This window comes from Myxocyprinus asiaticus, chromosome 4, assembly GCF_019703515.2.
Source record: "Myxocyprinus asiaticus isolate MX2 ecotype Aquarium Trade chromosome 4, UBuf_Myxa_2, whole genome shotgun sequence".
NCBI classification, from domain to species: Eukaryota; Metazoa; Chordata; class Actinopteri; order Cypriniformes; family Catostomidae; genus Myxocyprinus; species Myxocyprinus asiaticus.
The window spans coordinates 44,699,375-44,713,484 of record NC_059347.1 but is presented as its reverse complement, the minus strand read 5'-3'; the positions used below and the strand labels follow the sequence as shown (position 1 = coordinate 44,713,484).

Below are 14,110 nucleotides of genomic sequence, written 5' to 3'. Positions count from 1 at the left end.
ACAGCACTAGCAAACTGATACACACCAGACCACAAAAGTGCACACACATACACATACCACAGTGGAGAAAACATTAGGCACAGGAAAAAACTGAGAACTAATCAAGACAGATGGAGACAGGGAGAGAGAGGGGGATATAAGGTTGCAGTTACATTATCCATGCGGAGGAGAATCAGACTAAATCGAGTTTAATTGCTTCCAGCCTGCTGAACTGGAGGAAAAAAAATTTACTTAAAAATAATTCTCCAGTTAAAAAACTAAACAACATATTAAAACATGCACAGATGCATGTATAAAGTGCATGTAAACACATACACCCACCCATACACACAAACACACACAAACACACACACACACACACACACACACACACACACACTAGTCCAGAGTGCAAGGTTGAGGAAAGGAAATTACATAAGTGTCTATTTCTGTGTGCAGTATAAATGGGTGTGGGTGCTTTTTGATGCAGTCGGACAACAGACCAAGTCTTGAATATGTCAGCCTGGAAACTGTGTAAACACTATTGAAACCTAAAGATGACTTATTATAGAGCTATAATTATTAAAGTCTGGCCTCCATTCTATTCATGTTCAAATTTAAAAACTAGTACACAGAGGCACATAATCAAACAGTAAATAGCAGAATTGATGGCTTGATATCTGTAAAGGTTTCCATTGGCTTTGTACTAAAACTTTGTAATAAAAGAAAGTTAAAGAAATCTGTAAGTAGGGGGCCTGGGTGGCTCAGCATGTATTGATGCTGACTACCTCCCCTGGAGTCGCGAGTTCAAATCCAGGGCATGCTGAGTGACTCCAGCCCGGTCTCCAAAGCAAACAAATTGGCCCAGTTGCTAGGGAAGGTAGAGTCACATGGGGTAACCTCCTCGTGGTCGCTATAATGTGTGGTTCTTGCTCTCGTTGGGGTGCGTGGCGATTTGTGCGTGGATGCCGCGGAGAATAGTGTGGGCCTCCACACGCGCTACGTCTCTGCGGTAATGCGCTCAACAAGCCACGTGATAAGATGCGCGGATCGACACTCTCAGACGCGAAGGCAACTGAGATTCATCCTCCACCACCCGGATTGAGGCAAGTCACTACGCCACTAGGGTTGCAACGGTATGGGATTTTCATGGTACGATAACCATCTCAGAAAATATAATGGTTTCACAGTATCATGGTATAATGTATTACATAATTATTATTATCAGTTACAATGACCACTTTTTTTTGGTTGAACAAACGCTTTATTATAATTGAAACTTGAGACCATTTTTTTTATTGAAGTATGTGTAAAAAAAAAGTCTCCCTTTTGAAAATAATTAAATAAATAGAATAAATAAGAAAGCTAACAGAATTATAATAATATACCGAATTATAAACATGATAAAAAAATAGCATGTAACTATAACATGTTATATAACTAAAACATGTTAGTTTACATGTTAGCATAGCATGTTAAATTAACTACTAAATGAAAAATAACATCAGCTGTGTGAGCTTTTAAAGTGATGTCCTATGATTATTAACAATTAACATATACTGTAGGTGCACAACAGCACAGCCAGACTGCTCCTGTCTGTACCTTTAACTCAGTGGTTCTCAACTGGTTTTGCTTCAGGACCCAGATTTTACATTGGAAATCAAGTGGCGACTCACCATAGTAAAAACGTAACCTGTAATTAATGTATCCTGGGTCGCATTTCCTTTTATGTTGCATAGTTTTGTTCATGGTTTTCAAGTACAAGGACATGCATCAAGTGACATTATTTTTGTTGTTGATGTCAACAATTAGTGCATAGCACAGTGTTGCTCTTTTCCTCCTCAGTGCTGTTTGGCATGTCAGGTCTGCCTACTGTTTGAGAGGTTCGACTTGACTTCCTCCGTAATGCTTTAAACTAGAAAAGTCTCACTAGAATTGAAATTGGTCACATCAGTTTTGAGGTCTGCGCTCCGCAATATCGAGGGAAGCCCGGTTGTTGCACGAGCGCGTCAGAGAGCAGAGTAGATCATGATCACGAGCTGGTTCCGTTACACTTGTGCGAAAGTGCAGATGAGAAGCCTTTAGCTGATTGTGAGATTATCATTAAATCTGCCTCAGCAGTCCTAAATAGGCTATCACTTGGGCGGCCGCCGAAATATCTTCAATGGGAGAACAATGGCATTGTTCTTTGCCTGCTGTCTGCAACCCAGTCCGAATAGACCTGCGACCCACCAGTTGAGAAACACTGCTTTAACTCACACACACACTCACTTATGTCAGACCCCCTCGCCTCGCTTCTCTCTGACATTTTCTCCACTGCATGTGTGTGTGTGGGGCAATTTGACGAGTCTGACAAGCAGTTGAGAAGGAAAGGAGATGCGCACGCACAGGTGAGATTCTCCGTCCGGTTGCATTTTTTTTTCTCAATACCATAGATAAGCAAATGTACATGGTATGATAACTGTCAATTTTCATACCATGGTATACCATGAAACGCTGCAACCCTATACGCCGCCACGAGGACTTAGAGTGCATTGGGAATTGGGCATTCCAAATTGGGGAGAAAAGGGGAGAAAAACAAAAGAAATCTATAAGTGTGTTGAAGAAAGCGAGAAAAAGAAAGATAGTGTCTCCATGATTTGACAGAACAGACACGTCACTGGATGGCTATTGGTGAGAGAGTTAAGATTAAACTGGAAGGCATACCCTGATGAAGATCAGTGCGCTGGAGTCGCCCACTTTGTACTTCCCTTCTGAGACTTTGGTCATGGGGAACTGTGATGGACAGGAGCACTGGCCCAGAATCTCCCGCACCTACAAAATACAATATGGATACTTATTAAACACATCCCATACATACGCTGATAATCATAATTAGAACTCATAAAAACAAAAGGGTAAAACTTAACAATAAGGTTCCATTCATTAATATTAGTTAATGCATTAGGTTTCATGAACAAACAATGAACAATATAATTTTTACAGCATTTATTAATCTCTCTTAATGTTAGTTAATAAATACAATTGTTCATTCTTAGTTTATAGTGCATTACCTAAGGTTAACAAATACAACTTTCAATTTAAAAAATGGTTTAGTATGTTGAAATTAACATTAACTAAGATTAATAAATGCTGTAAAAGTATTGTTTAACTAATGTTATTAACTAATGATAAAGGTACAGTTCACCCAAAAATGTAATTCTCTCATCATTTACCCTCATGCCATCCCAGACTTTCTTTCTTCTGCAGAACACAAAGTATGATTTTTTTCAACTCTGTAGGTCCATACAATGCAAGTGAATTGGGGCCAAAAATTGTATGCTCCAAAAAGCACATAAAAGCAGCATAAAAGTAATCTATACGACTCCAGTGTTTTAATCCATGTCTTCAGAAGTGATATAATGAGGGTGAGAAACAGATCAATATTTAAGTCCTTTTTTGCTAGAAATTATTGTATGAAGAATGTGAATCACCAAAAACACAAGAAGAAGAATGTGAAAGTTAAAGTGGAGATTGTCTGAGCAGAGAGGAGTATTTCTAGTAAAAAAAAAAAGGCTTAAACATTGATCTGTTTCTCACCCACACCTATCATATAACTTCTGAAGACATTCATTTAACTACTGGAGTCTTAAGGGGGTCGCACACTTGACGCATCTGGCAGATGACAAGGCATGTTCTAAAATTCTAAACAACTGTTTTCAATGAAGGTATGCACATGCTGCCACCACTCGGCGTCTGTCGGCGGCGCCCAGCTACGACTCCGGAGGCTGCTCAAATTTCTGCCATGCCACAGAGCGCAACTCGCATATTTTCCATTAAATTCAGACTAAATCATTATCAAAGGACATAGATTATTTACTTTAGCGTTCTTCATTCTTGAACCAGGGAAAAACCTTGGTAACTTTTGTGTGTACTGTCTGCAACCTGAACCGCTTCGACGTGCCCCGTGTTTGATACCTGTGCCGTGTCCTAGCCGCGACGCAGCATTTCTCGTCCAGTGTGCAACCTCATTTATGGATTACTTTTATGCTGACTCATGTGATTTTTGGAGCTTCAAAAATGTTGGCACCCGTTCACTTGCATTGTATGGACCAAAAAAGCTGAGAAATTCTTTTAAAAATCTTAATTTGCATTCTGCAGATGAAAGAAAGCCATACAGCCAATCTGGGATGGCATAAGGGTGAGTAAATTATGAGATCATTTTCATTTTTGGGTGAACTATTAACAAATGGAATCTCACTGTAAAGAGTTACCAACAAAGGTTTATCAATCATGAGAGCGGAATAAATGTGTATAACTCCTATAAAAAAGAATATAAAAAGAATATAAATAAATATAAAAGTACAAAAGTAAAAAATATAAAAGAATCACTTTTCATAGTATTAAACCTATGTTTGAATCATATCTATTGTATTAAAAGAAAAAAAAAAGCATTGTAAAAGAAAACTACACTTTCCATGTATGTTTATATATAAGAATGAAATACATTCATACAACATTTCAGTTTGATTACACTAACAAAAAGGGCAAAAAAGTTGCATGCTATTAGCATGGCTTTTGGACATGTACCATAATTCCATGGTATTCTTTGAAGTACTTATTTATTTATCATGTAAATAAATACCATGGCACACGAGGAGGAGGGCATGGCCAGGCCATAAGGGTGCATGGCTGGCACTGAATCAGATGATCAGTGAGAGAGCGAGATAAATGGGGGCCGGAGACGCCAGTTTGAGAGAGAGATGCACATGGCCGTGCTGCAAGTGTGTGTGTTTGTTTATGTTTGTTTTATGTTGAGTTTTACATGAAATTTTACACTGACTGTTCAGCCAGTTCCTGCCTCCTCCTTGCCCATCCTTTACCTGTTACAAATAGCACATCAAAATATCATGGTATTTCTATGGTACCACCACATTTCTTTTTGTAGTGTACTGTTAGAATTCAGGAACTTTAAAGAATCCACTATGAATTTTGTATGCTCATTTATTCATATAACTTTCTTGCAGTTTCATATAGAAATATGAGCTGAGGTATTTTGACTAATAACCAGGCCTAGACACAATTTGTGCATGTATTATTCTGTAGATTTCCGCAGAGATTTCCTCATAAAAGTTTTATGCATTCCCAACCCATTGCAGGTTTACTATTTTAGCTAATTAGTCACACTCTGAAGCATACAAGTTCCACTGAGTGTTTAGCGGCACTTGAACAGGAGCAGTTTCCTGTAAGAAACACAGAGTCACATCCCTCATCTCCCTTTAACTCGCTGCCTGAGATAGTGAAGGAAGCAGGGAGCGTGTGTGCGTGTGAATGGATCAAATGTAACTTTTCAGATGGTCTGTCGCTTATTGACTGCTAAGGTCCTGAGGTGATTAACTCATTCCAAAGAGCCCTACCTTTCCTATTCATGTCACACATTAATTGAATCACTCTCTTGAGAAAACAAAAGGTCTCTCTCTTTCTTTCTCTCCCTCTCAAAAACAAATACAGAAACAAAGAGCCATTCCCTAAGTTGCGTAAGTTGCGTCATGTCCTGACGAGATTTGGGAATTAAACAATGCTTAACTCAAAGGCACAGACACCGCATGAGATGTAACTATGGATGTGAAAAAGAGTGACGTAACAGCATGGCAGCATGCGTGTGTTTTGATTTAGACAAGCAGAAGCCGAGTGGTCAGGCTGGTTCCAAAGCGCTGCACTGGGTGGGGTGAGCATGGACTTACACAGGCTCCCATTCTCTCAAGTCCACTATGATGCTCCTGTGATGTTTGCTTTCTTTGAAAAGACTCCCTTAAAAATGAATATTGCCCCAAGGGAGCAAACAGGCAAAACTTCAGATCAATCAAGATCAGAAGAGATGACAAAGTTGCAAAGGACAGGCTCAAAACTCACAAATTCACAGGGAAAACCCAAACTCGCCCTCTGCTAAAACACACACACCTCTGCCCTTTTTCAAAAATGACTGCACAAAGAGGATGAATAATCAGCAGAGGCAAATATCACTGAGGATGTCTGCATGTGTGAATCTCTCTGTGTCACTAGCGTCACCAAATGGAAATGCCAAAATAAAGAATAATAACTGTTTTCAAACAGATTCCAGAAAACTCCCCCGACAGCCATTTCAGGGGAATCAACCAACAAATGGCTTATTTATAGTTGTCTCTGCATAGTCAGCTGGGATAGGAGAAAGTATTTTAACACGATTTATTTTTGCGTTGTGATATTGTTTTCATGACAATTTAGCACGTTTTCTTGACAGACTTATGAAACATATCTTAAAATGTTTCATTCTACAATGCTACAAGTTCTGTTTGTGGGAATATTTGACTGCAAACTTTTTCTTTGAAGTGACTTTGCTTTTACATCAGACACTGCTTTATGCAAACATATGGGAAACACATCCTTATTTTCTACATGGCCAAACTCAGCTCGGTTTCCACAGATGAGAGTGACTGATTGCTGGTGGCACGATGGAGAAGATATATTGGCTCACAGATATGGAGATTCGAATGACTGTAGAAACAGAAGTTTAATGTGCCTTGGAGCTCTATAACTTTTTTGAATATATTTCCTTGCTTGGCTTGCTTGGATGATTAGAAGGTTAAAGCTGGAATATTCTATATAGCACATGTACGACAGTTATCACAAAACCCAAAAGAACCGTAATACAGATACGGACTCTCTTCCTCCTCACACTCTTGTTCGCTCCATAAAGTAATCAGCCCCTCTCTCGCTGCTTTCTGCCTCTCTCATCCATCACTTTCTCTCAGTCTAGTCTGTTCTGGTTGGATAATCAGTCTGGTGCATGGAGAGGACGAAGCACATTTGAAGAGGACAAATCCAGCAACACTTGCTGAAGAGGGAAATTGACTGAAAAAACCAACACGTTTTGGCACACAAGCCTTCATCAGGGTTTACAAAGTTAAGACAGAGCAGATACAAAGCAATTATTTAAATACATACAAGAGTAACATCTAGACAATCTCATCCACTAATCGGTAACACCTATTTCAATAGTACTAATTAAACAAAAGGTAGGTCAATAAGAAAACTATTGTATGTATTTAAACAATTGCTTTGTATCTGCTCTGTCTTAACTTTGTAAACCCTGATGAAGGCTTGTGTGCTGAAACGCTTTGGTTTTTTTCAATAAATTTCTCCTTTAAAAAGTGCTTGATTTGACATCTGTTCTGTAAAGCCAGTAACCAGTGACCACCCTAAAAGTTTTCAGTGGTAATAGACAGCGTAACTCCAAACACCAGACATGCATTGATCTTTCACACTGACAGAGTTTCTGCTGTGTAACAGAACTGTGGCTCTATAAAGTAATTAAGAGATTCATAGGTTTGGGTATTGCCAAATTGAGCATTTCCTTTCATAATGGCCATAAACTCTAAAATGGTTATTGGGAGTTGGCCATTGTGAACTATTACAAACTTGATTGTCATGAAATCTAATTTACATGAGGGGAATCATATTGGCATCTAAATGCTAATTAATTCACCCTGAATCCAAACCCCAAAGTGCAGGCTATAAACTGCTTAAATCATCTGGACTTAGTGAACAAAAAGTGCCGTTTGTGTGCCTGTCACTGCATGTGTAACGTGCATCAAGCCAGAGTCATACAGATGTCTTTTGTAGTTCTCTCCATTATTTTATAGCGGCTATTTACACTGTGTGAAAAGGAATGGAAGATGCAATTTACATGATGCTATTTAAGTGTAATAGAATGTAGATGCTGTTTACATTGAGTATAAATAGTGAGTGACTCCATTTTCAGTGTAAACAGCAATAAATGGGACCGTGTTTACACAAAGTCCAAATAGTTTAAGATAATATTCACACAAAGTTTAAATAGAAGTAATATGCTGTTTGTACTAAGGGTAAATTGTCTGAACAGTAGTGTGTGGAGTTAGTGAAAACAGCCTTTGCCAACAAGGTTGGCTATTTGCACAGTGTAAATAGACTGTCTTAATACATAAGGCTTCACATAAGCTTATATTCTGAATCCATTTAGTGTGCATTTTCACCTCAGTTTCAAAAATAATCTCAACATTAAATTCTTGCAGTGCTGCTTCTACTACTCTTCTGCCATGCAACACCAAGCTGCTTATGCATGCAGTGTGATACAGTTATCTGTTAATATGACCACCAATATGAATATGCGTCGTTTACAGGCCTATGGGTCTGAGAGGTTATATGGTCATATAAAAATAACTTACGAATGCTTTTGGTGCTAGAATCCTTGAGTAACTGTCATGTGTATTTTGTTGATTCATGTCTTTTATTTTGAAAAGTTTAGTTCCTGTTCCCTTGTCATGTGATTTCATGTTTTACCTCCATGTTCATATGTCATGTTTTCATTGGTTTATTGTTTAATTATCTTGTTAGAGTTCTGTCTGTTCATTGGTTAACTTGTTTGTCTTGTTCTCCCATGTCTTGTATTTAAGCCCTCATGTTTTCCATTGTCTTTTGTCAAGTATTGAATGTATGTGGATGTGTTTTGTGCTGTCTAGTCTAGTCTAGTCTAGTCTAGTCTAGTCTAGTCTAGTCTAGTCTAGTCTAGTCCATGTTTTATGTGTTCTTTCACATTTATATTTATGGCTTTTTTGGATTACTACACTTTGGAAATAAACTGCACTTGGGTTCTCTACACTTCGTCAGTGTCAGCAGCCAGCACACGTTACAGTAACATAGTAAGCAGACTTAAAACAACATACGTTATGACCTGTTTCTAACACAAAGCTATTGTATGGCTTTAGAGGACTTGGAATTAAAATTTTAAGTAAAAACATTAATAAATAGATAAAATGAAAAGTGAATAGCAAGTTACATTTCTGGCTGTCTCTTACCCAAAGCCATTGTTTGGCTTTAAAGGACTTGGAATACAGCACACAAGTCATATAGACCCCTTTTAAGACTATTTTTTTCATGCTAATTGTAATTGCAGGGAAAGGAGCGACCAGTACATTCTTCAAAATGTATCCTTTTGTGTTTCACAGAAGAAAGAATATAAAAAAAAATTATCATTTACTGACCTCATTTGTTCCAACTCATTTAGTTTGGAACAACACGCTGGTGAATAACCGATGACAGAATTTTCATTTTTGGGTGAACCACTCCTTCCATTAGACTGTATGAGAAGGGAGTTTACACAGAGCTCTTCCATTTAGTGTAACAGAACCAGAATGGCCAGACTCCCTTTAATGTTCTCACAGCATTTCTTTGTTGATTTTAGCTGAGGCACCACCCTTTCCAAATGCTATGGAGACGTTATTTAAATGAATGCCTCACCAGCAGCACGATGCCTTCAGCTGGACCACAGTCAGCTCCATATATGCAAACAGAGCAGAAATAATGAGATTTTTCTCTGATAGGGACAGAATGGAAAAATGCTGCCTCTGCACTGCACTGGGGACAGTGATAAGAGCTGAGGGTCATGATAGAGATAGTACAAGCACAGTTACAGCTCTCTCAGATATCTGCAGACTGTTTACGGATACACACATCTCATGGGGAAAACTTACTGGCAGTCACATAGAGGTGGACCTCCAACGAAGGGGGGGTTATGAGAGGGCAGGAGAGGAGACGATTGCATTTATTTCTTTTTTTTCTTTAGAAGAGGAACTTAATGCAACTTAAAACTGAATGCACTATATTTATATTTACTATAAAGAGGCAAATTTCAGCAAATTCAAAGAATGAGATAAATCGTACATTAAAATAATAATGAATATACAAAAGATTACTGATTAGTCATTTATTCATGATTACTAATTTTAATCTAAAGACAGTCCAAATAATGAATGAAATAATGACAGATTTTTTGAAAACATTCAAATTCAGACAGATTTGCTAATTTGCTAACCGATTTGTCAACGGGTTCGACTGATTTAATAGAAAGCACTGATTCAAAACAATTATTTGCACACATATCAGACATCACTATGGCTTGCAGGCATGTTTTACTTCACACAAGCTCTACACAAGAGCCGATTAAATATTTTAGAGTACAACATAATTTGAAAAATGTACAGTATATTTATTATAGAAATTTCCTTAACTTTTCCAGGCCTGAAAAATGCTATTTTAAAAGTCACTGGTATTTCCAGGTTACTATAAACTTGGAAACCCTGAATAATTTGTTCTAATTGAACATAGAACTTTGTTTTGTTTTTCATTACTACACCGCTAACACTCCCAGCAGACCATCCTGAGTGCTGTTATCCCTTCTGCTTTGACTCAGCCCATGTCTAGAGGGAACACTCTCTGTTTATCACCCTGTTTCCTCCACCACTAACACAGCAGCTCTGTGGGACTGTGAGAGCCAGCATCAAAGACACAGCGCTGGGCATGGTCGGCCTGGAGACACAGATGAGGAAATGGAGCATCTGAGAGATTGTGAGCTGTATCTGGGGCTCTGATAATTGCAGACTACCTGTTATACACACACTCACATAGATGCCACATACACATTTGCCAGAGGTCATCTCATGCAGATGTCCAGCCGTGGTTAAGAGAGGTTAATAGAGAAGGACCCAGTAGACCTGCATGCACATTTAAAAAAAAAGCCATTAAGTTTATTTCATTGTGAGGAGTGATGAAACTACTGCCTATACTGGGACAAAGATTGTGCTGAGTTGTACTGCAGTATACATGTTTACACCCTTTAAAAAAATGTATAAAAAATGTAAATTGAATAGTTTCTTCCCAACTGCTACTGCAAAACAATAATAAATTATTACTGGATCTCTTTGAAGTGTAAAAATTTGTCTTTGTCGTGTTTTGCAGTGTAAAACGTTTTCAGAATCTTTCAGTAATTTTTTTTCCTGATTTTACAATACTAACAAACAGATTAAAAAATAAATAAATAAATAGATTTTGACGTTTTAGAGAAAATGTGAGAGGTTATTTCTTGTGCTCTTTCAGTGTAAGTCTGCAGGATTTTTCACACATTTTTTCATCCATTGGGCAAAAGTTTTAAGTCTGATCACTTAGAAAAGTAATAGCACACCTTTCTTGAAAGTCGCACAATTTGAGTTATCATTTGTGTCTGTACAACAAATGAAATGATGCAGGATAAGTTATACACAGAATTTGATACTTAAGGTTATGGGTTTCTTTAAATCCCTAACCCTAAGTAGAAGAAATAGTAGGGTACAACGGGGGTAAAAGCCCCCGGGGGAAAAGGCACTTTTGATTAAATTTTTTCACAAAACACTAACAGCAACAAAAATTATATATATACAGTACTATGCAAAAGTTGTAGGCACTTGTGAAAAATGTTGCATAGTGAGGATGTTTGAAAAATAATGCCATAAATAGTTTTCATTTATCACTTAATGCCATTCAAAGACCAGTAAACATATAAAAAGCTAAATCAATATTTGGTGTGACCACCTTTGCCTTCAAAACAGCACCAATTACCCTAGATACACCTGGACACAGTTTTTCTTGGTTGTTGGCAGATAGGATGTTCCAAGCTTCTTGGAGAATTTGCCACAGTTCTTCTATCTATTTAGGCTGTCTCAATTGCTTCTGTCTCTTCTTGTAATCCCAGACAGACTTGATGTTCAGTGGGGGACTCTGAGGGGGCCATGACATCTGTTGCAGGGCTCCCTGTTCTTCTATTCTATTCTATTTGCAAAAGGGATGTTTGGGAGTCTAAAATATATATTTCCTATTGACACACTAAAGCTGAAGATATAAATAACCATCTTAAGACAAAAATCTTGTGAAACATCTTATGTGCCTAAAACTTTTGCACAGTACTGTATATATATATATATATATATATATATATAGATATCTATATATATATATATATATCTATATATATATATATATAAAAGTAAATATATATCAAAATTTTAGGCACTTGTGAAAAACTTTCAATGTGAGGATTTCTTAAAAAAATTATGACATAAATAGTTTTCATTAATCAATTAACATCATACAATTCCAGTAAACAGAAAAAGAGCTAAATCAATATTTGTTGAATTCGCCACAGTCTCAATTACTTCTGTCTCTTCGTGTAATCCCAGACTGACCCGATGTTCAGTGGGGGGCTCTGTGAGGGCAATGCCATCTGTTGCAGGGCTCCCTGTTCTTCTATTCTATTTGCAAAAGGAATGTTTGGGAGTATAAAATGTATATTTTCTAAAATAGCAGATATAAATAACCATCTTAAATGTTTTTGGGAAACATCTTATGTGCCTAAGACTTTTGCACAGTACTGTATATATATATATTAATAATTGTCCAATGAGTGAAAGGATAATATTTGGGGTAAAAAGCCCCCCTGTTACACAGATTGTTTTTCTTAAGTGGGAGAATAGATTTTTTATGAAAAATGTTCAAAATGGGCTCACATTAACTAGTCTAATCACAATGGAGATTCATTTGTTTATAGAATACTTGAGATGTGATTTAAACAACATAAAATGGTTAAGACATGAGGAAATGAATTTTCCTTGATCTTTTGACAAATAAGGAGTCAAACATACTGTAAGTTTCAGAACTGAAAACTTCCTCCTTAATAGAAAAAGAGCATTTATTTAAACCAAGCTGTAGAAATGGCTAGTTTGGAATTTGTGGAACTTGTGATGTCACAAGGACCAAAGATCTGCATATGACTACCTCTTCAGCAAGACATCAATGCCTATTTTCCGTCATATCACCCTTAGCTCCGCCCACTGGTGCTCACAGTCAGTCACACAGGTGAAGAGGAGAGAGTGCCTGTCATGGGACATCCTTCTACAGCAAAGGGGACTAACACAGGACACCTTCATGTGCCTATCTGGATTTAAATGTTTTCTACATAAAATGCACTAGATGAACAGCTTTGACTGTTATTATGCATCTCGTGCCTCTTTTAAAAGACAAAATGTCAAGATATAACTCTAAAAAGGGGACCTCCTTTCTACTTCATTCAGCTGCGCTGTGTTTTTCTGTTTTGAAGGCCTCCTGGACTGTTTTTAAAGCATTTCCGGCGATATGAGCCTTTTAAGATTTGAGTTTTAAGAGCAGTACAAGCGTAACTTCTAAAAACGTGTCTCATTCTGCTGCTGCCACTGACTGGGGGAAACACATGCTGTTCTGTGTGTAAACAAACACAGAAGATGTGAGATGTCGTTCCTGTGAAGACCAGCATCTGTTTTGGCCTATTGAAGCACCCAACATCACCATGGATTGTATTACGTTTGCAATTCAAAAATTCAGCGTGTTTTTGCCTGAGATGAGTGTGGATTGCTTGTGAAACAGTCACAATATGATTCAAGCTTTGCAAAGGAACTGATATTGAAAAATGGAGCAGTTTAACACTACGAGACCCGTGAGTAAACAGTTTAATTCACGAATGTTTCAAATGCCATGACTGTTTAATAGTTGCTGTGCTTAAATTAATGGTTTGATACAGTCAGATGAAATATGTTGGGTGTACGTTGTGTGTTAACCTTGAAATGTAGTTTTATAAATTATAATGTGAAGCTTGTTCATTTTCTTCTGATTGAGCTTCAAATATGGCTGTATTTGAGGGGCTGCACCCAACAGTGGGTGTTTACATTGAAGTCTTAAAAGGCCAGACAGAGGGCCAGAGACAGGGTGGAAAATGACCATATATTATTAAATTATGACTATTTTGGTGCAAAAAAACAACAACTTTACTGACATTATAAGTGAACCTCAGGTAAGATAATAAAATAATTTAAAAAAAGAGTATGTCATGACCCCTTTAACCCTTTTCTGATGTGGTTATTTTGATTAAGCATTGTCTTAAGCATCTTGCTGTCTCAAAAGTATATGCCTAAATTGACAAATTTTGCACTATAACTATTGTCCCTATATTTACACAATATCACTATAACCCCCTGGGGGCCTTTTACCTCAAAAGTGGGGTAAAAGGCTCCATTGCACCCTTTTTTTAATAAAGAATTTGATCAAAACAACCTCCTGTTATTATTTCTTTTCACACAAATTATGTTGCTCTATCAATATTCAATAAAAAGAAATATATATATTTTTTTTCAATCTTGATGCAATTTGTGACCATAACTATGATGACCATGGTGAATTTCTTGCTTCCGAATGCTGGCTCCTCTGTGATCTTTACGCCACAATCAATATGTGAGTG

At 37.4% G+C, this 14,110-nt stretch overlaps 1 protein-coding gene across 1 annotated transcript in view; it reads right to left on the bottom strand.

Moving 5' to 3' along the window:
• LOC127439953 (GAS2-like protein 2A) overlaps positions 1-14,110 on the bottom strand; it is a 40,990-nt gene that overhangs the window by 11,553 nt on the left and 15,327 nt on the right. Inside the window, exon 2 of the mRNA XM_051696258.1 lies at positions 2,686-2,793. Within this exon, the coding sequence (XP_051552218.1) occupies positions 2,686-2,793 (108 nt within the window). The remainder of the gene's footprint in view (positions 1-2,685; positions 2,794-14,110) is intronic.